Below are 26311 nucleotides of genomic sequence, written 5' to 3' on the forward strand. Positions count from 1 at the left end.
ACATGACCAAACCATCTTAACCTATGCTCTCTCATTTTGGCATCAATTGGTGCCACATCTAGACTTCCCCTAATATACTCATTTCTAATTTTATCCATCTTTGTCACTCCACTCATCCATCTAAGCATTATCATTTCCGCCACATGAATTCGTTGTTCCTCTTTCTTTTTCACTGCCCAACATTCAGGTCCGTACATCATAGCCGGTCTTATGGCTGTTTTATAGTGTCATCAACGTTTGAATTTGTTCAGAGAACAGGCAGCATTGGGTGGCAGAATGGCATAATGCAGCATTTAGCGACGAATTTCGATTTTGTTTAGGAACACATGATGGTCGTAAGATGGTAAGACGCCGCCGTGGAGAGCGACAAGATATCGGATTTTGCTATTGAGATCCATGTACACAGGACAGTTGGAGTAATGGTTTGGGAGGCTATTGCTTATGCTAGCCGATCCTCACTTGTATTTATTAGAAACGTATTATTGTGTTTATAAGAGAATGAATTGTAGACTGATGGGGACCTAGTCGGCAACTATCACGGATTAGTAATACTAGACACTGGTCTAATATGGATCCCACAAACACTTTAAAGAACAGCCTAAAACACAAATACGTTTTACGAAAGTACCTGTAATTTTGATTAAATGAATGCACAAATAAAAGAAGTTTTAAGGGAAGAAGTGGAATTTCTTATTAAAAACTCTTTCAAGTCTCACCTGCTAACGTAGCTGCATATCTATTGTCCACGTTGTTAGGATCAACTTCTTGGTTCAATCCAGCAGCCAATCCCTGAATCACTTGTCCAGCCTTAAATGGCCCATAATCGTTGTAGACTACACCTTTTTCAATCGGGCATAGACTGGGTTCTCCAGTAGAACCGAACGATTGGCGGGATTGCTTCTCAATTGTTTCTACATCTTTTCTACTAGTAGCCCTGGTTCTTCTCATTTGATACCGAGCAGACCTAATACAAGTCTGGTCTTCATCACCTCTAATTGTTTTATTAATTGAATTTGAGATCATGTAGTGAAATGCGCACTAAAAAGAGTTGTAAAATATAATATAATATTAAAAAAGAATAAATATAACAATGTTAATCTTTTTTTTTTTATTTATATAAAGCCGCATCAACCATTGAAGGTTATTAGCGGATGTTGAACAATTACAATATAATTATTACACTTTATGAAATAAATGTATATCTTTAAGATAATTAATTGTACTGAATAAATTATAATTTAATATATTCTTCAGCTTGGTTCTTCAGAAATGTTGTTTATGCTTCGTTCATGCGAGTAAAGTAGACATTCTGTAAGAATGTGCTAGACTGTTATCAGGCATCTACAGTATGAGCATTGTGGTGATAGCTCTTTGGTTATTAAGTACTTATGGGTTAATGTTGTATGCCCAATTCTTAATCGGTTTATTACCACTTGTTATCTTCTCTTTTCAGTGAGCTGGAGCTGGAGATTGATGTATTTGTTGATCTCTTTTAGCTTTGAGCTATTCGAATCCCAACAATGCGCCAAACTTGTATACAATATTGCTTGATATTCAAATTGATATCTGCGATTGGAATTCTTTGAATAATATCAATGTGTTCGTCAGTAGTTACTTTAAGTGCTTGGGCATCGACCTTTTCGTTACCTGAAATACCTATGTGTGAAGGTACCTAAGGAAGGGAATGTTTAGATTTCTGCTCTGCATACAATGTATCATACATTAAATGAATGATAATGTTAAGTTGAAATTTGTAACGTGAATAATATTGGTAAATAATTTTAAACTAAGGTAAAAGAAAAAAATTATATTTCTGCTCTGTTCATCGACTTTGACTTTGTTTTCGTTACCATAAATCTTGTGTATTCAATCGGCGTAAACTTGATAGTCCAGCTCCTCTTCTTCACATGTCCTGAATTATAGCCCGATCAAAGAACAATCTGAACCGAAAAAAAAATAAAGGAAGGATGAAAATTTGGGAATAGGTAGTTGAAACTGTCTATTATTATATAAGAAAAAGTTTACAATTCTACATCCCCTCCATTTTTTAAAAATAGAGGGGAATACCCCCCTCTCGAAGGTGAACAATATACATTCAAAATAAGTCCGAAATTGGATAAAATAACTAATTTTAAGCAACTTTTGTTCTATAGAATTTTTTCCCTAAGTCAATACTTTTCGAGATATTTTCAAGTTATTATGTTCATTTTTAACAGAAAAAAACATGTTTTTGGACGGTTATTCGGAGATGACTCAAAAAGTAAGTATTTCAGTGAAAAAAAATTCTTAGCAAAAATATAGCTTATAAAAAAATGAAAGAAATGGTGTATGCTTGAGGTCTGTAGACCCAGTAGAAGCAGAATTGTAGCTAATGAAAAGTAGGTTCTTCTTCGTCAAATTCCAAATTGAATATTTCAATGTGAAATAACCCAAAAACGGAGCACTTTTCGAGGAAATTCATTTTAACTTTTTTAAAGTGTTTAAAAAAAGGATTATTTTTGTTTTTTAAAAATGGCTTGAACGAGTAACTAATCACGAGTTTAGGCAAATTTTGAACAGCCATAGCATAATCAATTTTAGTATAACAAGAAAACAAAAAAGGAAAAATATTCAGAAAAGCAAAACGTACATTTTATTACTCTTTAAGATGTTTGGTATTACTAATAATTTAAAAAAAAAAAAAATAAAAAATTTGGTTGGTCTGTGCCCATTGAATTGGCAAGTACCTAGCATCTTCGAGCAGGGAACCATGGCACCCTTTTAGCATGTGTTCCACTTTATCTATTAACATCGACTTGTAGTCATAACATTTTAACATATTACATTATGTAAACCATATATGATGATGTTAACACTATTTACAGTGTGCTAGTTTCAAAATACTCGGCAGGATGCACTGAAGATGTTCTGTTTAGAACGAAAACGTTCTGCAATCCATGACATTTTATAGTTTTAAATAAACGATTTTATACCAGAATACATCTCGAAGTTTTTACTTCTGTATTGGTTGTTTAATAATTTTTAAGTTAATTCCATGAACAATTCCATTTCTTTTCAAAATTAAAAAAAAATGTTTTATTTTAAAGCCAATTTTTTCAAAACTGAGCACTTTGAACCAATGAAACTTATAGATAATATAAACAATACATAAGTAAAGTAACTTGTGAAGCGGTTACGATTTATTTTATTTTTTGAAGCTAATTAGGGGGTGACTTTCGCGATTTTTGTACCAAAAAATAAAAGTGACCAACAATATTTTGAGCGTAACTCACTTATTTTTAATGTTAGAAATTTTTTTAAAAAACAAAAATTAACCTTTTTATAAACACTTTAAAAAAGTCGTAATGAATTTTTCCCGAAAAGTGCTCTGTTTTTCGGTTATTTCACATTGAAATATTCGATTTGGAATTTGACGAAGAAGAATCTACTTTTTATTAGCTACAACTCTGCTTATACTGGGTCTGCAGACCTCACTCGTACACCATTTTTTTCAATGTTTATAAGCTATATTTTTACTAAGAATATTTTTTTGCTAGAGTACTTACTTTTTGAGTTTTCTGCGAAAAACTGTCCATAAACATTTTTTTTGTTAAAAATGAACATATTCACTCGCAAATAACTCGAAAAGTATTGACTTAGTGAAGAAACTCTATAAAACAAGAGTTGCTAAGAATTAGTCATTTTATCCAATTCCGGGCCTATTTTGAACGTATATTTTTTCACTCACGAGAAAATATTTTTCACTCCGTATTTCCCAATTTTTGTAAAATGGAGGGGATGTAAAATTGTAAACATTTTCTTATATAATAATAGACAATTTCAACTATATATTCCCAAATTTTCATCCTTCCTTGATTTTTTTGGAGGTTTTCGTAAAATTGTGTGTTCCCTGGGCTATTACTTCGGATTTCGTTATCATAAATTTTATTCTGCTTAAGGTCGCGGCAGATTATCATGCACAAATCGTTTCCGACACGTAGCGTTTAGTTTTCGAAAAATATTGATTTTAATGGTTTTAAATATGAACAATTCACACTGTCCGGAACGTATCGTATTAGATACCTCTTTGTAAAATCAGGTTTTTCGGAGACTATGCTACGTGCTGGAAACGATTCGAGCATGATAATCTGCCGCAACCTTTTATACTCCAGTCAAATTACACATCCGAAAAAAATGCGTTACAAAAATTAGCAACGAGCTGAAAATTGGCAGGATTGTTCAGAATACCATTATAAATGCAATCCAAAAGTCCTGATCGATCTGAACCAAGGAAAAAAACACTCGGGGTCAAAGGTCACAAAAAGGGGGGTTTTCGCAATTTTCAGCGAAACGGTAAGTTTTATCATAAAATTAGTCTAGACAAAAATTGTAGATTAGATGATTATCTACAAAAAATGTTTTAATCCTTTTTTTTTAAGCGCCACCGTTTTTGAGATATAACGATTCAAAAAGTTGAAAGAGTTGTAATCGTCATAATATGCACACGTTTCCACGCTACCTTTGGCACGTTTTTTTAACTTGGTTTCCCCGGTAGGCCTATTCTACGGATGATTTTGTTTAATTTGAATCTAATGAATAATTGATATTAGCAAGGGTTAAAAATGATAAAAGTGATAAATAGCGGTAGTAGACTAAGAGCCGCTATACTTCATTTTTCGTTTTTATTTTTTTTGGTGGGATGCAATCAATTTTAAAATTTCAAAAAATTCACACGCATAGTTGAGGCTTTTATAAAACATGCCTATTTTTTATAGACCCATAGGTAGAGTGTACATAACCTCAAAAAATTAAAAGAAATTTTTTTTTTCAAAAAAGCGTATAACTTTTTTTGAGGAATAGCTGCAGGTCTAATTTTTTCTTAATCTTGTGTGTTTTATCAAACACTATATTTTTAATTTTTTTCAGATTTTTCCGTAATTCTCCCCACCTTCAAAAATCCGAAAAACTGTTTTTTGGGGGGTTTTGGGGGATTTTCCCTATTTTATAGACTTCATAATATATCAAATCAATTTTGTTTTTATAGGTTATATGTAACTTGAAGTAACTGAGTTCTTTAGAATATTTAAAAATCAGAAAAACACGTTCAAACCCCCCAAAACCCCCTTAAAAAACAGTTTTTTGGATTTTTGAAGGTGACTAACGTTACAGAAAAATCTGAAAAAAATTAGAAATATAGTGTTTGATAAAATACACAAGACTAAGAAAAAATTAGATCTGCAGCTATTCCCAAAAAAAAGTTATATACTTTTTTTCAAAAAAAAAATTTTAAAATTTTTTTGAGGTTATGTACACTCAACCTACAGGTCTATAAAAATAGACATATTTTATAAAAGCCTTAACTATACGTGTAAATTTTTTGAAATTTTAAAATTGAGTGCATCCCCAAAAAAAAAATAAAATCGAAAAATAAAGTTTTTGATGGTGGGGGTAGGGAGAAGGGGGTGGTGGGTTAAAATTACGATGAATCTTATGTCTTAATCACATAAAACTTAAAAAAATGAAAAAAATTAAATTCTGGTAATGAGGGAGGGTATTTTTTAATTTATGTATCCCGTCCATAAGTGGAAAGTTTGATGCGCCACTGTAGACGCATGTGCCACTGAAAAGTGACGGCACAGTGCTCAAACGTTTTCTTTTAGGTTCTACTATTTAAGTTATAGGGTCCCGTCGTGCCTAAAATGATTAAGAATTTTCACCTATAGCGGCTCTTAGTCTATAGATATAAATAATTAAAAAAGGGAAATTTATCCAACTGGTTCCTAATACTTCTGCTTCCTTTTCTCCTTGTTCTTCATCTTCCCCTTCTTGTTCTTCTTCTTGCTGTTCTTCTTTTCCTGCTTGTTCTACTTCTTGTTCTTCTTCTTCTTCGTCCTGGGTGCAAGTAAATTGCCCCAATAATGACACATCGCATGTCTCCTCGTTAGAATCAAATAAATCCTCAATGGTCGGTGATTCAACATTGTATCACGACGGCTTAACAATTAGTACATGCTACCCTACTAAAGACATTTTACTTTTAGTACCTTTTATATTATTACTGTGTATTTTTTTATTTATTGTCGTATTTGTACATAATCCTCAATTTTGGCTATTAGAATGAGATTATTTTCAGATAATGAGCAACAATTTTTCTTCTAATGTTTTTAGACATTAGACATATATGTATGTCTGTTAAAATAAATCCATATATCTATACAGCGTGTTCAGAAAAACTCCTGACAAACGAAGACAGGAGATTCCTCAGATAATTTTAAGACAATTTAACCCAATTCAGCTAATAGTCCGAAAATGCTTCTTAATGGAGCTAGAGCTCTTTGAAGATGGGGCCTTGTATATAATTAGGTTTTTTTAGTATCTGCAGAATGGTTCTATTTAGAAAAACGAAAACTAGTACGCCTATTTATCTTCCAGATTCCATTAATTACGAATTTCCAGTACCAGTCATAGGCGTCCGTTTAGAGTAGGGCAACGATTATATTATCACATAACTTTTTTTGCCTTAAATTTTAGGCATTTTTTACACTGGATTATTAGATTGTGAGGTATTGTAGTACTAAAAGGTACTCTTGCTTTAAGTGGGTAAGATGCACCGTTTTCTATAAAAATCGATTTGAAAATTTTTCGCTTTTTGAATTTGAAAAAAAATGAAAAAGTAATTTAAAAAATGATGTAGTTAACCGACTTAAAGCAAGAATAACTTTGAGCACTAGAATACCTCATAATTTAAGAATCTATTGTCAAACATGCTTAAAAATTAAATACAAAAAAAGTTATGCTATAAAATAACCGTTGCCCTAGCCAAAACGGACGCCTATGACCCCTACTAGAAATTCGCAATTGATGAAATCGATTCATCTCTGTAAGATAAACAAACTTACAGTTGGTTTTCGTTTTCTTTTATTAAATTTTTTTTGAAATTCAAAAAACGAAAAATTTTCAAATCGATTTTTCTATAAAACGGTGTATCTTACCGACTTAAAACATGAGTACCTTTTAGTACTATAATACCTCACATTTTAGTAATCCAGTATTAAAATACTTAAAAGTTAAAGATAAAAAGGTTATGCGATAAAATAACCGTGACCCTACCCAAAACGGACGCCTATGACCGGTACTAGAAATTCGCAATTTTGGAATCGATTTATCTCTGAAAGATAAATAGGCGTATCAGTTTTCGTTTTTCTACATTGAAGCGTTCTGGGGGTATCTAAAAAAAACTAATTACAAGACGCCATATTTAAAGAACTCTAGCTCCATTAGGAAGCATTTTCGGACTAGGTGAATTGGGTTAAATTGTCTTAAAATTATCTGAGGAATCTACGGTCGTCGTTTGTCAGGAGAGTTTCTGGGTACCCTGTATAAACGATTTTGTTTCACATTTCTTATGAAATACACACACCCATACTTATATGGAATCACCATGTATTTCAAAGCAATATTTAATTCTTTTGAAAAAATTTGTTATTGTTGCGAAGAATAAGGGTTTTTATTGAAAATAAACAAATCGATAAGACAATCAGATAGTTCAGCACGGTACGGTATAGGTTATTTGCTTGAGTTGCAAATTGAACAAAAATAAATAAACTAACTTTTGCGTCCAAAAACGAAAATATGCCTCATGATGGGGTTATAGAACTTACAATGGGAAAGATTATTGGTCTTGTAGAGCAAGTAATGTTCTCAAAGGGAGATAGCTGTAGAGCTAGGCGTAATGTCCAAAATTTATGCTAGGTAACAGAAACTAGGAAGCTAAAAAATTAAGCAAGGGAAAGTCGCCAAAAAGTAATAACGGCTCGCCACGATCGTGTAATTGTCCAATCAGCTGGAAGACACCTACCCATTTCTCACCTTCAGCTCCAAAGGCAGCTTTTACTCTGGGCTAATTAGCAAAACAAGGAAAAGTTATTTACCAGCAATTTTATTGCTGGAATCGAATCTTAATATTGTATGTATTAATAATATAGGTATGCAAAGTCCGCAGATAGTGTGCTACTTTTTTTATAAACAAAATGGCGCCCGAAAATCGTGTTTTTTTCAATTTTTGCTCTATAACTCCAAAGATTTTAACACTACACCAAAAACACGCAAATAAAAATTCACCGCAATTAAATTCTGCATAGAGACGTGTTTTTTCCGATTCACTTCGAAGAAAACTTTCCACGGAAAAAGCGGGTTTTTCCAACAAAATCTTTAATTTTCAACTAAAATTTTAGATAAGTAATTTTTAATAAATAATTAAATAACTTGGTAATGTAAAAGCCCTTTTCGTATAGATTACAATTCCAGAAGCCGATGTAAATTGAACAACAATTGAATTGTTAATTAAAAATTTACGGTCGCTATAATAACGACAATAATTATGGTGCATAAGAATAACTATGATTTTTTCATAAAACGACACTATACCTATCTAATCTACTTTACAGAATTGAAATTGGAGTATTTAAGCGGCCTCGGGAATATTTTAAAATTATAAACAATTTTTTGGCTTATAAACAAATAGAATATCTCGGGAAATATTAAACTAAATTAAATCACGAAAACGGTATTCGAAAAAGAGCGGCAGGACGCTTCTTTTAAAAGAAAAAACGTTTAATTATGTTGAGTGGTTCCTGAGATACAACCGGTCAAAGTTGACCGGAATTTACGGCAAAGATATAAACAATAGGATCATAATTTTCAAACCATCACCTTTTTATTTTTGTCCTCTTTCTCCCCACCAATTTTCATATCTTTAAAATGCTCATAACATATATTATTATAATAAAAACTATCGATAATACGTGTGAAAATTGCCAAAAATAGCAAAATTCCAATCGAAAATTAGGTTGGAGAAAATGTAACCCTCAAAGTTCAAAATCGGTATACGTTAAAAAAAGGCATTTTCTCGGCTTCCCATGGAGCAATTTTCTTCATTCTTTTTTTATTCCCTAATAACTCAAGTAGAGCCATAGAACTAACGCATTATTAAATGTCAAACTTGCTTTTGTTTTGTTATAATAGATTAATTTATTTATAAGAACAGAAAACTACATATTCTTTCCATTTGTAGGCTTTTTTTTAGATAGACTTACTACAAGTGTACCTTTTAAAGTTAAAAACATAAATGTTTTCATTTGAAAGCTGTATAATTTTTTAAACAATTTTTATTTAAACAAATTAAAATTTTGTGTTATAATAAATAAATTAATTTATTATAACAAAACAAAAGCAAGTTTGACATTTAATAATACGTTAGTTCGATGGCTCTACTCGAGTTACTTGGGAACAAAAAAAGAATGAAGAAAATTGCTCCATGGAAAGCCGAGAAAATGCGTTTTTTTAACGTATACCGATTTTGAACTTTTAGGGTTACATTTTTTCCAACCTAATTTTTGATTGGAATTTTGCTATTTTTGGCAATTTTCACACGTATTATCGATAGTTTTTATTATAATAATATATGTTATAAGTACTTTAAGGATATGAAAATTGGTGTGGAGAAAGAGGACAAAAATAAAAAGGTGATGGTTTAAAAATTATGATCCTATTGTTTATATCTTTGCCGCAAATTCCGGTCAACTTTGACCAGTTGTATCTCAGGAACTACTCATCATAACTAAACGTTTTTCCTTTTAGAAGGAGCGTCCTGCCGCTGGTTTTCGAATACCGTTTTTACAATTTAATGTAGTTTAAAATTTCCCGAGATATTCTATTTGTTTATAAGCCAAAAAATTCTCTATAATTTTAAAATATTCCCGAGGCCGCTTAAATAGTCCAATTTCAATTCTGTAAGATACATTAGATAGGTATGATGTCTTTTTATGAAAAAATCATAATTATTCTTATGCATCGTGATTATTGTCGTTATTATAGCGACCGTAAATTTTTAATTGACAATTCAATTGTTGCTAAACCGTTCATTCAATTTCCATCGGCTTCTGGAATTAAAATCTATACGAAAAGGGCTTTCACATTACCAAGTTATTTAATTATTGATTAACAATTACTTATCTAAAAGTTTAGTTGAAAATTAAAGATTTTGTTGGAAAAATCCGCTTTTTCCGGGGAAAGTTTTCGTCAAAGTAAATCGGAAAAAACACGTCTCTATGCAAAATTTAATTGCGGTGAATTTTTATTTGAATGTTTTTGGTGTAAAGTTAAAATCTTTGGAGTTAGAGAGAAAAAATTGAAAAAAACACGATTTTCGGGCGCCATTTTGTTTATAAAAAAAGTAGCACACTATCTGCGGACTTTGCATACCTATATTATTAATACATACAATAATAAGATTCGATTCCAGAAATAAAATTGTTGGTAAATAACTTTTCCCAAAAATGGCCTATTCTCCGATAATCAGCCCAGACTATTTTGGAAGCAACAGGTGTAACTGTTTCAGTTGAAACGATAAGAAGAAGAGTTCGTAACAAAAAGTATATAGCAGGAGACAGTTATGGGTTCCCGAGTTATCCAGGCAGCACAAGATTGATCGCCTAAATTGATGTCTTCACCACCAAAACTGGAACATTGGGAATTGACAAAATGTGCTATTTTCAAAAAAAAAGTCAGGATTTGTGTAACTTAGAGGTCGAGGAAGACAAGCAAGAACGAAAACTGTCAGATCTGTTCACAAATATAAAAGGGGAAGTGTAATGTTCTGGAAATCCGTAAAAAAACTCCAATAATTTTCATCCAATAAACTTTAACTGCTCACAGGTATGTAGATAACCTGTAGTTAGACTCTGGAGACGTGCAACAAAAGAAAATTTAATTTTCATGCATGATAATGGACCTCCACATACCATTAAAGTGACTAGAGACATCATTAAAGCAGAAGGTATCCCTTGTTTGGAGTGGCCTGCTTGCTCACCCGAGCTTAACCCTATAAAGTATTTGTGAGATATGCTTAAAAGAAAAATTAGAGCTCGCCGAGATAATCCACAAAACACCGCAGGGCTAGTACAAGCTGCTCTTGAAGAATGAAGCAACCTACCACAAAAAAATGTTAATAATTTGATTAGGAGCGTGCCCACACAAACAAGCTTGCATAAGGACTAGAGGTGATAACACTGACTACCAAAAAAAAAAAACAAATAAATAAAAATAATTTAAACATTATTCGTTTTACGTTGAAGTTTTTTATGCTATTGACTTTAAAACAAGTAAATTCGATTTGTTTGTTAAATACTTTATTATTTTATTTAATTGTTATATATTTGCTATTAAATTGCTTTAAAATAAATATTGTTTGACTTCGTGTGTTTGTTTTTTTAAATTGGCGCAAAAAAATAAGAAATATCAGATGATTCCATATAAGTTTGGGTGTGTATAATATTAATAAAATTTGACAAAATGAAATACAGAGGAATCTGAATTGCGGAAGATCTAAATCCGAAATCAGAAATTCGATCAAGATAGAGCAATCAAGGGCACTCTTTTTGAAGATGAGGAAATTTATAAGTAACCAAAGACTCAATCTGCAAATCCGAAATCGGATGGTAAAATGTTATATCCACTCTATTATTAATTCTTTCTGGTGTCGAAAAAACATTCTCTGAATTCATGAGGGAAGCTCAGGACAGAAGCCGATGGAAAGAGATAGTTGCTCGTATTATAGGGAAGCACGACACTCAGCAATGAGGAAACGACTGAGGAGGAGGAGGAGGTGTCGAAGCCTGGATTGTTAATGTTGACTTAACGCTGATTTATCTTACACCGGGACGTGGACGGCACGGCTCGTAGAACAATAGAAAACGCACGTCCTCGGCACTTCCCGGTGTCGCCCGTTCCGTTGTAAGATAAACCAGCCAATGCTTTTCATATCAGACGATTCTTCAACGTGCTCAGTGCCGTCCACGTCCCCGTAGTAACATAAATCCGGCTTAAATGAGAAAGCTGAAAGCTCTTGAGGTCTGGCTTTTTAGCAGAATTTTGAAAATACCATGGACCGATCACATTACAAATGAAATGGTGTTACACAGAATGGGAAGAGACAGAGAACTTTTGACCTCCAATAAAAGGCGAAAGACAGCATATTTGGGGCACATAAGTACTTAGAAATGATAAGTACGAGTTGTTGCAGCTGGTTAGGAAGGGTAAAATCGAAGGAGAAAGGGGTCCTGCTAGACGACAAATATCTTGGTTGAAAAACATTCGCGACTGGACCGGGTTAAACACACAGACGCTTTTCAGAAAAGCAGAAGATAAAGACGAATTTGCAATGGTTATAATAGCCAACCTTCCTTAGTGGAGTCGGCACTAGAAGGACAAGAATAAAATTTAATACTGGTTTGTGTATATGTTATAGTCAAAGCCCGAATCTCAGGCACTCCTAGGTTTGACTAGGCAATCCTCAGGTCTGACTGACGGTCTTAGTCAAAGCCCGAAATAAATTACAGTTTCGGCCTTTGACTAGTCAAACCTAGGAGGGACTAAGTTGGTCAGGAAAAGGTCGAAATTTAATTTTATGAAATCGGGATTTGAACAGTCAAACCCCGATCAGCTATTAAAATGTAATTTGTTAGATTAGGTTTAATAAAACGTCATTTTTTGATCGTAATGTTTATTATTTATATATTGTCGTAATTAAAATAAAAAAATAGTGTCTGCTCTCTCATGTTGAGGCATTATGGCATTTAAAGTTGCACAATACGTTAGACCTTTTACACTTACATGGTTTTGAAGAGCACTTGTTATTGCAGTGGTATTTTATAAATCCTTCTCCTCCAAATTTAGAATCTTTTGTGCTAATTGCTCTTAGAGACTGCTTAACGTCTGGAACATCTTCGAAATTAGGAAAATTCTCTTTGCACTCTCTTATTTAATTTCTTGAAAAAAGTGTGTTCATTGTTCCGTATTTCGTACCAACCCTATATAAACCGTCAATTATTGTTTTATTTTGTATGGTACCCAACATATTTCTAGCATCTCCTTGGCACGCGTTCGAGCATGCGTTGTGCACAGACAGAAAAGATTAAAATAAATAAAGGAAATGCGATTGAAGGTCTTCATGCCCAGGTTAATGCTATGAAACAATTAAGTGAAAAAAAATGTCCTCCAATTTTAATCGGAAAAACTGTAACAATACCTATCTCCAGCTTTGATAGAGCCAAAGAGGATGCTCGAAATATTTTGAGTAGCATACAAGATAAAACAATTATAATTGACGGTTTATATAGAGTTGGTACGAAATACGGAACAATAAACACACTTTTTCAAGAAATCGAATAAAGAGATGCAAGGAGAAATTTCCTAATTTCGAAGATGTTCCAGACGTTAAGCTGTCTCTGTCATCATCATCATCATCACCATCATTTGGCTCTACAACTCTATGTGAGTCTTGGCAGCGTTTACTATTTCCCTCCATTGTTGTCGGTCCTGAGCAGCTATTTCCCATTGCTGTACTCCCATTTTGCGTAGATCACTGGCTACTGCGTCCTTCCATCTCTTTCTTGGGCGACCAACTGACCTTTTTCCAACGGGCCTTTCCCAGAATGTGGCGTTCAGAAGTCTTTCGTCACTTGATCTTAGCACGTGCAAGCTGTCTCTGTCTCAAAGAGAAATTAGTACAAAATATTCTAAATTTGGAGGACAAGAATTTATAAAATGCTACTGCAATAAGAAATGCTCTTTCAAATTACGTAAGTGTAAAAGGTCTTACAATAATGCCTCGACATGTGAGAATAATAGTTATTAAGGTACCAAGGGTATTAAAAGGATAATGACGCTTGAGGTCAATGGTGTATATCCCGAGGGCCTATGGCCCGAGGTATATACGTTGACCGAACGCGTTATTATCTATAATACCCGTGGTGCCTTCAACGTTTAATGTCCGACTAAATTATTCTTTATATGCAAAAACTTTGAATGAATTTTGAATTAATTAGTTTTCAAATAAGTATATTTACTAACAATAGTCGTAACGTAAGTGTGATAACCATAGTTTTACTTGGGTTATTATTTGCCAACCTGACAGTATTTAACTAGTTATTTAAATTTAATGCCCTTGGGCGTTATAACATACTTAACTGACTTCGAAATCATGTCATTATTTGTCAAATAATATACCAGTCGGATATTAACACTATTTTTTTTTATTTTAATTACTACAATAAAAAAATAATAAATATTAAAATTAAAAAATTATGTTTTATTAAACCTAATATAACAAATTACGACATTTTAATAGCTGATCGGGGTTTGACTAGTCAAACCACTATTTCATAAAATTAAATTTTGACCTTTGCCGTAGTCTCTCCTAGGTTTGACTAGTCAAAGGCCGAAACTGTAATTTATTTCGGGCTTTGACTAAGACCGTCAGTCAAACCTGAGGATTGACTAGTCAAACCTAGGAGTGCCTGAAATTCAGGCTTTGACTATAACATATACATAGATATTAATATAATAATAATTTTATCTATGTATTATACAACTTACCACGTCAGCCATAGAAAGATCTCCATAAGATAATCTGATTTGTGAAGTAGGTAGATATTCGTCAAAAATGATTGTTCCTTTAAGAGCGTCTTGTCCAGTTGGTGCATAAGGTAAAGCAATATTTATGTTAACTGCTCTTCGTGTTTCTTCTATCCCATTTTGTCTAAGCCTATCAAAATATTATTAGATAAATAAAAACAATAATATCAACTAACCTGAGGACCGCCCAGATTATTATCAGTGAGGTGCATTTTCATTTACACATACTGTTAACAACTAATATATTACATTATTACGTAATACCGCTCATCAAGGTGGTGTCTTAAGTTCTTTGTTATTCATCACTCTACTGGACGAAATTGAAAAATAAGGTAGGGGTAAGGTAAACAGATTTTCCAAAGAAAAATCTTTAAAGAAATATAATGAATGTCAACTCCAAAGTACTCCCTAATATGAGAGCCTACCCTTCAATATATAATAGGATATAAAAACTTAAATGCAATAAAGATCAACTATGCGCTGATGATATAGTTTTAATCAAAGACACAGTAGAGAAAATGCAGATACTAATAGATATTTGGCAAAAACAGATACAGAATTTAAAAAGGAAAATAAACCTCAATAAAACTTAAGTTATGATAATAAATGAAGATGAGAAAAAAGAAAGGAATACTAATATAACGGACATGGCAATAAGTAATAAACTGAAGAAGGCAACTAACGTGTATTCCTCTTTAAATAATACAATTTTTGGAAAGTTAGAAATAAACAACGAAACTAAACTCAGAGTATATAACAGCATATTATATCCGATAGATACATGAATCAATGATAAACGCGACCGAGATACATGAGAAGAATACCTGGAGTTACGAGGTTTGAAAGATTCAGAAATTAAGATATAAGGAGAGAGCTGGAACAAGAACCGATAATGAGGAAAATCGAAAACAAACAATTGAGCTGGTTTGGCCACATGCAACGAATTGAGCAAAACAGGCTAACAAAGAAGGTACATGAAGCCAAAATGGGAAAGAAAAGAGAAAATGGAAGGCCGAGGAAGACATGGATGGAGCAGATCCAGGATATAGGGTAAAAGAGACACATGAGTGTAAGAGATACGAAGAACCTGGTCACCAATAGAAGCTTATGGAAGAAATGGATAAGAGGCGGATTCCGACATCGGACGCCCTGAAGGGCACGAAGGATTATGAGAAAGAAGAAGAATAATTACCACAGTTAGCTAAAAGGAATTACAAACCAAAAACATTTATAGTAGACGAGATTATGTCTTGGACATTCTGAATTAAATCCTATTGAAGATATTTGAGAAATATATGACATGGCAAGAGGCATTGAATAGCGGAGACCGGGGCTAGTTGTCACAGGGGTAAGTTGTCACAATACCGATTTCTACCTTATTTGTGAAGTTAACACGCTGTACCATCTACATGCGAAAGGTATTATTCGCCCAATAGTTATTTCTCTTATTTGTGTAAATGTGTTTTGAGGCTTCTCATGTAAAATTTTTAATCTTCAAACATCTCGTGCTGTGAGTGAATTTGTGAAACCAAGGTAATAAAAATATATTTTAAAGGGTACTGTCAATCTTATAGATTACATACGTAGGCATATTTTGATATATTTATTCATTGGAATAGTTTTGATTTGACATTCAGTTGCGGAAGGTTATGTTGGGCTAGTTGTCACAAATTACACGGGGCAAGATGACACTATGACAACTTGCCCCGCAGCATGTAAATCTGTTGAAATGATTTTAGACCGTATTAAAATCATATTCAATTGCTAAACAATACAGGGTAAATGATTTATGAAAAAACTTGTGAAAAAGTGATTTAATATCTACAGGATTGAAATTTAATTTCTAACTTAAATGCTGCTATTCTGCTTGCATAGCATAGATGAAGTCAAACCCCTGGAAATACTATTACTATCTATGATATACCTGGTATTGTGGCAATATCTCGGCCTATGATACCTAACTCCAAGTAATATAATGAAGGGATTTAGGATTTCACCAAGGCTCGGTATTTAGTCCTTATTTATTCTCATTAGTTTTGGACCAGATAACAGCGAAACTACACGGAAGCATTCCATGGTGCCTAATGTATGCTGATAATGTAGTGTTAATAGGAAATAGTGAAAGAGACTTAGAACAAAAAATGGAACAGTGGAGACAAGCTTTGGAGGAAAAAGGTTTAAAACTCACTAGGACAAAAACAGAGTATTTGGAATGTTCATTTAAAGATGGAGTCACTACAAATAAAATGCTATCTTTGGATGGTGAAATGATTGTGAAAAGCAAAAGTTCTAGGATCGGTATTACAGAGTAATGGAGAAATAGATGGAGATGCATGCAGTAGAATTAGGGCTGGATGGATGAAGTAAAAAGAAGTGAGTGGTGTGTTGTGTGATAGAAAAATTCCAATGAAGCTGAATAAAAAATTCTATAAAATAGCCATAAGACCGGCTATGATGTACGGAACTGAATGTTGGGCAGTGAAAAAGAAAGAAGAACAACGAATACATGTGGCGAAAATGAGAATGCTTAGATGGATGAGTGGAGTGATAAAGAAGGATAAAATTAGAATTGAGTATATTAGGGGGAAGTCTAGGTGTGGCACCAATTGACGCCAAAATGAGAGAGCATAGGTTAAGATGGTTTGGTCATGTTCAACGTCGAGACGTTAATCACCCAATACGAAGAATAGCTGAAGTGCAGATTCCTGGAAGGAGTAGGAGAGGAAGACCAAAGAAGGCCTGGGGAGAGATGATAATGCAGGAAATTTTGGTAAAGGGGATTAACATTGATATGACTTAAGATAGAATTGTGTGGATAAATGCAATTAGGGAAGCCGACCCCGCATAGGGATAAGACAAAGAGAATGATGATGATATTCTCAGAACAAGACTTCCTCCCCAGTTACGTTACCGATCGAAAGAACCCAAATGCAACGGAAGTGGGCACACCTGACACCCTAGGAGGAAAAAATGAACTAATATGTACAGGAAACGAAGATCGTGGGTTAGATAATTTAGAAAACCTACAGACAAGCAGTGAGAACATTCAAAAGACACCAAATAATCAATTTGTCAACATCCAAGAAAATTAAGATCCGAATGAAAACCTTGCAGGTAAGAATACTTTGAGAGCCGTTTAAACTAATAATTTTCTTTTCTTAAAACAGGTAGGTATATTCTCCCTGTGTTGATCAAGAGTTGAAGAATTTTACACGTTTTAATTTTTAGGTCCCTCGGATTTACTATAGGTAAAAAAAAATAATAGTTGTAAATGACAACACCCGGAGGATTTAATGGAGGGCTGTCTATAGAAACGGTTCGTCCTTTCCCAAAGACTGCGAACAGGACCAACTGCATTCAACGTAAAAAACGCACATCATCAATACTAACAGATACTCCAGTTAAGGATGAAATTGTGCAGGACGAAAAGTCTAAACAGAACAAAAAAATATACAAAACAAGAAAAGCGTTAAAATGAATCTGCCTGCTACCCAAAAAAAGTAGGGCCAAAAAAAAAGAAGACATTTCATCGAACAAATAAGACTGTATATGGCTTGTTTGCGGAGAACTTTATTGTGCTTCTATAGAAAGTTGGACTAACGTACAGCATGCAAACAATGGACACCTGGAAATAAATTTTATGTGTGCCACAATTGTGACTCAGAGGACGATATGTAGTTATTTTTAAGTTTGTAAGTTCTTCTTTGAATAAAAACGTTATATTTCACATTTGCTTTATTTTTGTAATACTGTGACAATTTGCCCCAGGTACTGTGACAACATGCCCCATCTAAGGGTATGTTGTCACACAAATCCTGTCGAAGGTTAAACCATCGTATCATTTTAACCACTCGTATCTACAATTTTAGAAAAATATGAATGGGTAGCCTACATTTTAACTAATTATGTGGAAAAAGTTTGATTAAAAAAAATAAAAAGTGTCTGAGTTACAGAGCCTGAACCAAAAACTGTGACAACTAGCCCCGGTTTCCCCTACTGCTACTTCTGCAATTTGGGAGAAAAGTCTGAGGAAATGTGAAAAGGTAATAGAAGAATGCTAGATGCGTGGAAATTGCATCGAAGCAGTTTACCCTGTCGTCATTTACAATCTAAATGAAGGTACCGACGACAGTGATTATGACTATGAATCTAATTCTTTATTATACTGGAAGATAATATGTTTACAGTTTCTCATTAAGAAAAGTTTTGAGTGCTATTGTTATTACTTTATCAGTAAATACTTAAACTACGATTTATAAATAATAGAATTAATTCTTTTATTGTTTAGAAAATTATTAGTATTTTTCTTCTATTTTTGCACTAATAATTGTATATTTATCTAAATGAATGTAAAATACGTTATCAGTTAAAACCGTATTTTTGCTCGTCTCCAACAGTGCTTCAAATATTGGGAGAATTTGCTATTAACTTTCTCAGCACTGCGGACCGTTTAAGTCAGGACTTTTTAGTCCAGGATAATAAGCTAGAAATAGACCATGTTCGGGACACCCAAATTTCCAGGTAGCTGACTACTTTTTTAGTTATTGTATACCTATATGATGAAAACCTACCTGTTTCCTGCCTAGACTTCGCGTCCGTTTTTTACTTATTAACAATTTAGTGCAAAAATCGCGATTTTTTCGATTTTTTTCACCCCATTCAAAAGCTAAATAGTTGACATAAAATTACAAAATTTAATTTTTTAGAACATTAAAAACCTTAAAAATGCCGATTTTTGAAAGTTCAAAAGTTAATTTGTTGCTACGCAAACTGCAAAATAAGTGAAAATCGTTATTTGTTAATAACTTTTACTAAAACTAGCGTAGAACTTTAGTGTTTCACACAAAGTTGGGTATTGAGGTACTTAACAAACTCTCAAAATTTGAGACCGATCCATTAATTAGTTTAAGAGTTATTCTAATTGTTTACCTCACAGACCTTTATTTTGCAATAACATAAGACAGAAAATAATGAAGATATGGCAATTCTGCATATGCCAAATTAAAGTAGAAACCTGATACTATCAAAATGTACTAAAAACGATAAATAAAATTATCTAATATAGTCAAAAATCCTAATGCGAAATTTGTGAAATTTTGTAGTTTAAAAATATTTAGAATAACTTTAAAAATATTGTCCGTAGAAAAAGTCATTTTACATATTAGAAAAGCTGGTATTTTACACGAATTTTTAAAAATGTAGTTCAATTCGTGATTAGTCGTGATAAGTAAAGGGGGAGCTGGGAGCCGACAAATGCACGAGTTCAAAAACTAAAAAAGCAACTTAAAACTGCTATCATTTTCTATCTCGGGATTTACTAAATATATTTTGATCGTCCTCTTTTTAATTTATATGTAATTTTTCTGTACATTACAAATATGCAATTTGTCTAGATATTTATTAATTAATAAACAGTCTAATTTGTTTAAACAATTTTTGAAAAAAATAATTTTTTCCCAAAAATCCATGATTTTAATCATACTAGCCCTATTAATCATGGAAAAAGTTAAGGTATACTTTAATAAATAAAAATGAATGTTTATATGTATGTATGTACCCTATAGACTTTCAAACTATGCATTTAATCGTATGATGACCTTAATCAAAGTTGTTGTGCATGAGCCCGGGATAGTTTCTGAAGTGGTACGGTCTACCTAAGTGAAAAGGGGGCCTGCCCCCCCGAAATTTTTTTAAATTTTTTTGGACAAACTCTTTTTTCTTAATTTTATACGATGTAGAACCAAAATATACATACAATCCTAAATTTTCACTTTTTTATCTTTAACCGTTATTTTTTAATAGCCGTTTAAATATTTTACATCTATATATTATATAAAATTCTCTTTCGCAGAGAATCTTGACCGATTTTCATGTAATTTGGCAGTTAGACTCCCTAATTCGCTATCCAACGGTATATAAATCGTCTCTCTAGCTCAATTAGTTTCCGAGATAACAAAACGAGGCCGTAGCACAACACGAGAGACGACGTTAAGCACACGAGAAGAACGAGCGAAAATTGTACTAAAATCCGTGAAAATATGAAGTTTTTAACTTTACGATTACTATTTGTAATGTACAAATAATATTTCAAAATTTTGCCGAAGGACCATGTCTCTGGTATAATAATCAAAATTTTGGCGGATGCGCATATCTGGTATAATCAAAATTTTGGCGGATGCTTTTGGTGCAGGCACATCTCTGGTATAATAATCAAAATTTTGGCAGAGACGCATATCTGGTATAATCAAAATTTTGGCAGATGCTTTTGGTGGAGGCGCATCTCTGGTATAATAATCAAAATTTTGGCGAAGGCGTGTATCTCTGCTATAATAATCAAATTTTTCAAAGAACACTTCGCTCTCTGTCTCAATAGGTCCGTCCGTCAGTTTACTCTTTATAATGCTTTTAAAATTTTATCAAAATACAGAAGCATAAAATCAATGGCTATTGTTAATCAAAAAATTTTTCTATAAAATATTTTGTAGAACATATACGTTTTTTAGAGTTTATACAATTATTCCAGAGAAAAGCAACTGCCGAAAGGCCACATTTACTCGAAGTCAACTGCTCGAATAAAAAAGAAAATTGTATATCCAAAATATTTACATATTCACAATAATACAAAATATAGACATAAGAAAGATAGTATAACAGGACAAATTATATGATATTCCACGTATATAATCGTATATAGGGCTTTTCATTCACAGTCATTTGTTTCGAGCTTCTGTCATGTGTCACATAATATTAACATATTTACGTCATACGTTATTGGTATATAACAATGATACAAACCAAAGACGTATGACGTAGATATATTAATATTATGTGACACCTGACAGAAGCTCGAAACAAATGACAATCGATGAAAAGCCCTATTAATTTATGCTGAAAACATCTTTAGTATAAATCTAAAATATGTTTGAGCTTTGGAAATATAAGAAAAATAACGGCGGAAATTTATTTCCGCTCTAGAACAAGAACAAAGTTTAAATTAACTAAAAATTGAACAGTATGGTCCTTTTCAGAGGCATTTTCAGTATGTCACAAGTGACCGCAAAAAAAGGTAAGTCCGTGATAATACACATTTACAATATTTATTATAATCTGACATTTAAGTTAAATGTGACAGTTGTCAGAATCGTAATCAGCCAAATATGAAAAGGGTATTGCAGTTTAACTCTTTAATTTGCAATTTGGTATAAAAACAAATTAAATGTGTTTATTGCATTTATAAAATAGTATTTTCTTTGATTTGTATAGTCTTATAAATTGTACAGATTATAGTCGTATATATAATTCGTAAATCATTTTTTGTTCGATTATAGCGCCATCTATCAACAATTAGAATAAATGTTATAAAAAACTGTGATCACGGACGTACCTTTTTTCTGTCACTTCCAACTTAATGCGTTAGAAAGAAATCGAAAAACTGTGATGCACTGAAAGATGCCTCTGAGAAAGAGTATACATAAGTGGCAAACAACCTCAAAATGGTCATAGAAGATATAGAGATAGTGTTGATAAAACAATTATTATGAACCACAAATTAATATCTGTGATTATATAGGTGGAATATCACATAATTTGTCCTATTAAATGTACCTCTCTTATATACCTACAAATTTTGCATTATTGTGAATAAATATTTGGACATATAATTTTCTTTTTTATTCGAGTAATTTGTATTTCGATAAATTTTTATATCGAGCAATTCATTTTCGAGCAGCTGATTTTGAGTTATTGATCTCTAGCAATTGCCTTCGACCAATTGATCTAGAATTAAAATTATGACACATTATCTAATTATGACACATTATCTAAGGTGCAACGAAGTTCACCGGGTCAGCTAGTTATCTAATAAAAATCATTTATTTATTAAAGTGTAATTTAACTTTTTCTGTGATCATTAATGATACTATGATTGAAAAAATAGATTTTTGTAAAAAAATATTTTTTCAAGAATTGTTTAAACAAATTGTACTGTTTATTAATTAATAAATTTATAAAAAAATCGCATATTTGTAATGTACGTAAAATTTACATACTAATTAAAAAAAGAAAGATCAAAATCCATTGAGTTGATCCGGAGATACAGCAAATTATATTCGTTTGAAATTGCTTTTTCGGTATTTTAACTCTGGATTTGTAGCTTCCCCCTAGTAATCGTTTTCACTACATTTTTGAAAAATCGTAGATGGTGCTGTGGAGGTCTAATGTTTGTGTAAATTTTTTAAGAAAAAATACAAATCAAATTCTTTAAAGTAGCATTAATGAGATTCCTTAATTATTATAAACAAATTAGCTGTGAATTAAAAAAAACATATGGCTAACTTTGTCCCAAATGAGCCCAGGCTAAATTTTTTTATTTGAAAATTCGTGTTAAAATACTATCTTTTCGAATATATAAAAAGATTGTTTTTACGGACAACATTTTTAAAGTTATTCTAAATGTTTATAAACGACAAAATTTTAAAAATTTGGCATTAGGATTTTTGACAATGTTAATTTTTTTTATCTTTTTTTAATACATTTTGATACTAACACTCTTTTACTTTCATTTGGCATACTTAGAATTGTACTATCTTCATTATTTTCTGTCTTATCTTATTGCAAAATAAAGGTCTCTGAGATAAACAAATAGAATAACTCTTAAACTAATTAATGGATCGGTCTCAAATTTTGAGGGTTTGTTAAGTACCCCAATATCCAACTTTGGGTGAAACACTAAAGTTCTAAGGTAGTTTTACTAAAAGTTACGATTAACAAATAACGATTTTTTTTATTTTGCAGTTTGCGTAGCAACAAATTAACTTTTTAACTTTCAAAAATCGGCATTTTGAAGGTTTTTCAATGTTCTAAAAAAATAAATATTGTAATTTTATGTCAACTATTTAGTTTTTGAATGGAGTGCAAAAAATCCAATAAATCGCGATTTTTGCACTAAATTGTTCATAATTAAAAAACGAACGCGAACTCTAGGCAGGAATTAGGTAGATTTTCTTGCTATAGGTCTACAATAACTAAAAAAGTAGTCAGCTACCTGGATCTTTGAGTGTCCCGAGAAGATCCTTAGTACCCTGGACTATTTATCACTAATCCAAAATAGTCGCGAATTCGTGAAATATACTATAGATAAAGTATCTATTGTAATTAAAAATAAAAATTTTAATTCTTACTTTTGTATCAATAAAGCTGCCAAGTTATTGATTCCCATCGCTGGGTTAGCATCTTCTATTCTTCGTAATATTTCCAGGAAAACATTCAAAGTGGCTGGTGGCCTATTATTAGCAATGGTAATCCCAGGAATGGCGGATTCATTGTAACAAATTGCTAAGACTTCAGACTTGACTGCGTTTAACTGGCACTGAATAACCACAGGAAGAGCTAGCAGTACTATTATTTCAACATTTAATTTCAGACGCATTTTGAAATGGTATGGAGTGTAACAACGTTAAACACTGTATCTGAAAAATATCAATCAGAAATAATTTATCTAGGCACCTGACATGTTTCACCAATATTTTATGTTTTCACAGAATTGATAATTAATAGATTAAGATAAGGTACTGATAAAACCTAAGCCTTGTAAATATATGTGAAGTAAAGACGATAAATACTTGTTTGAGTAGAGAACAATAAATATATTTTTTACTTGGCAGGAACATATAAAACAAACAAATTTAACATGTCATAAAAGACCGAATCTAATGAAAACCTTTTTTTTTATAGCCTTTTTTCTATTCGAAATGTCGAATAAAGGCCTCTCCCATTTCTCGCCATTCATCTCTGTTGTGTGTGAGGCGTTTCCACATTGGTCCTGCGACTCTTCTGATGTCATCGCTCCAGCGCATTTGAGGTCTTCCTCTTGGTCTCTTCGCTTCGTACGGTCGCCAGTTTCCAACTTTCTTGCTCCATCTACCATTTTCGAGACGTTCGTTGTGTCCAGCCCATTTCCATTTTAATTTAGCCGCTTGTTCCACGGCATCCCTTACTTTTGTTTTGTTTCGGGTTGCTTCGTTTGTTTGCCGATCTATGAGTGAGATACCAAGCATCTGTCGTTCCATGGCTCTTTGAGTTTTTCTAATCTTGTCCATGTTCATTTTTGTAAATGTCCAGGTTTGAGCTCCGTAAGTGAGAAAGGGAAGGATACAAGAATCGCACACTTTGGTTCGAAGGTATTGTGGTATCTTTTTGTCTTTTAGTATATATGAGAGTTTTCCGAATGCAGCCCATCCCATTCTTACTCGTCTGCTTATTTCGGTAGTTTGGTTTTCTTTGTTTACCTTGATATTCTGACCTAGATATATATATTCTTTTACATGTTCCACTTTTGTTCCTTGGATGGTTATCGTTGGTTGATCATCTTTGTTCGACATTAGCTTAGTTTTACTCAAGTCAAGTTCATTTTTAGTCCTTTTTTTAAGGATTCTCTATGAAGCTCATCGATCATCACCTTCAGTTCTTTCCAGCATGAAACCTTGGCAACCCAAAATTGGGGATCAGATCAGGAAACTCTGTTGAGAATATATAAAATACTAATTAGATCTAAATTAGATTATGGATCAATTATTGCATATGCATCTGCTTCAAAAACATTACTTAAAAAACTTGACAGCATACACAATGCTGGTATTAGAATTGCACTTGGAGCCTTCCGGACAACTCCCTACGAAAGCATACTGAGCGAAGCCGGCGAACCACCTCTAAACTACCGAAGAATATACTTAGCTCTAGCACATGCTACATCTATAGTCTCAAATATAAAGAAATCCCTCTTCCGTAATACTTTTAATAACAAATATATCAATTATTACAATAATAAGTCCCGTGCCCCCAAACCTTACTACGAGAGAATCCGATTATATAGTTCCAGACTGAACATTCAATTCCCAACAGTATTTCAAACGAATTCCAATTACTATCTACCTTGGAATATCGAACAGCCCAAAGTCATTACAGCGTTAAGTATATAATATAATAAACGTGAAACTAGTCCTATTATTTTTAAAGTCAAACTAAATTCAATCCTAGATCAACAATACAATGAGTGGATTAAAATTTATACAGATGCATCCAAAAGTGAACTTGGCGTTGGAGCAGCAGTGGTAACACCAAATGACAATTTTCAATCTAAACTTCCTCTAAATTCCAGCATCTGTACTGCAGAACTATTTGGTTTGTTCAAAGCCATCAAGTAAGTAAATACTAAAAACATCCCTTGTTGTCTAGTCCTTTCTGACTATATCAGCGCAGTCAAAGCTATGCAAAATGTATACCGTAAACACCCCATTGAGAAAATGATCAAGGCCGAATTAATGAAAGCTCAAGAAAATTTCAGAAGAATTCACTTCCTGTGGATACCATCTCATATAGGTATGGAAGGGAATGAAGAAGCATATACTAGTGCGCGTATACCCGCATTAGGCAGAAGCATATACTAGTGCGCGTATCACCAGTGACGCATCAGAAACGGGTCTACCCCAAAATCCCGACGGCCAAAATCCCGATAGGCTAGAATCCCGACAGGTTTGATAAGTTTCTTTTTAACATATAATTACATTTATTTTTTATATGAATTTTTATTAGTTTGATTTTTGTCGAATTAAAATACAACAATATATAGAGTAAGAAAACGATACATTAGATGAAAATTTGTAGAAAGTTTGTTCGTAATCAGATTATGTAAATTAAAGCATTGCCTACTAGGGGTATAGCATAGCAAGTACTAGGTAAGTACATTATTTTTTTACATTTTCCAAATAGTTATGAAGATAATTTTTTATTGGAATACAACTGAAACATTTAGAATTACGTACCTGTGGCTTTTCAAAACTATTTAAAAGTCACTATAATT

The 26311-nt window shown here is 32.6% G+C and overlaps 1 protein-coding gene across 1 annotated transcript in view; it reads right to left on the reverse strand.

Moving 5' to 3' along the window:
* Positions 1 to 26311, reverse strand: part of LOC114343434 (uncharacterized) — a 94000-nt gene that overhangs the window by 59407 nt on the left and 8282 nt on the right. The window contains exons 2-4 of the mRNA XM_028294258.2: positions 23634 to 23921; positions 14416 to 14584; positions 717 to 1038 (exon numbers count right to left, since the gene is read on the reverse strand). Of these exons, the coding sequence (XP_028150059.1) occupies positions 717 to 1038; positions 14416 to 14584; positions 23634 to 23881 (739 nt within the window). The 5' untranslated portion in view covers positions 23882 to 23921. The remainder of the gene's footprint in view (positions 1 to 716; positions 1039 to 14415; positions 14585 to 23633; positions 23922 to 26311) is intronic.

The sequence above is a fragment of the Diabrotica virgifera genome, chromosome 10, assembly GCF_917563875.1.
Source record: "Diabrotica virgifera virgifera chromosome 10, PGI_DIABVI_V3a".
NCBI lineage: Eukaryota > Metazoa > Arthropoda > Insecta > Coleoptera > Chrysomelidae > Diabrotica > Diabrotica virgifera.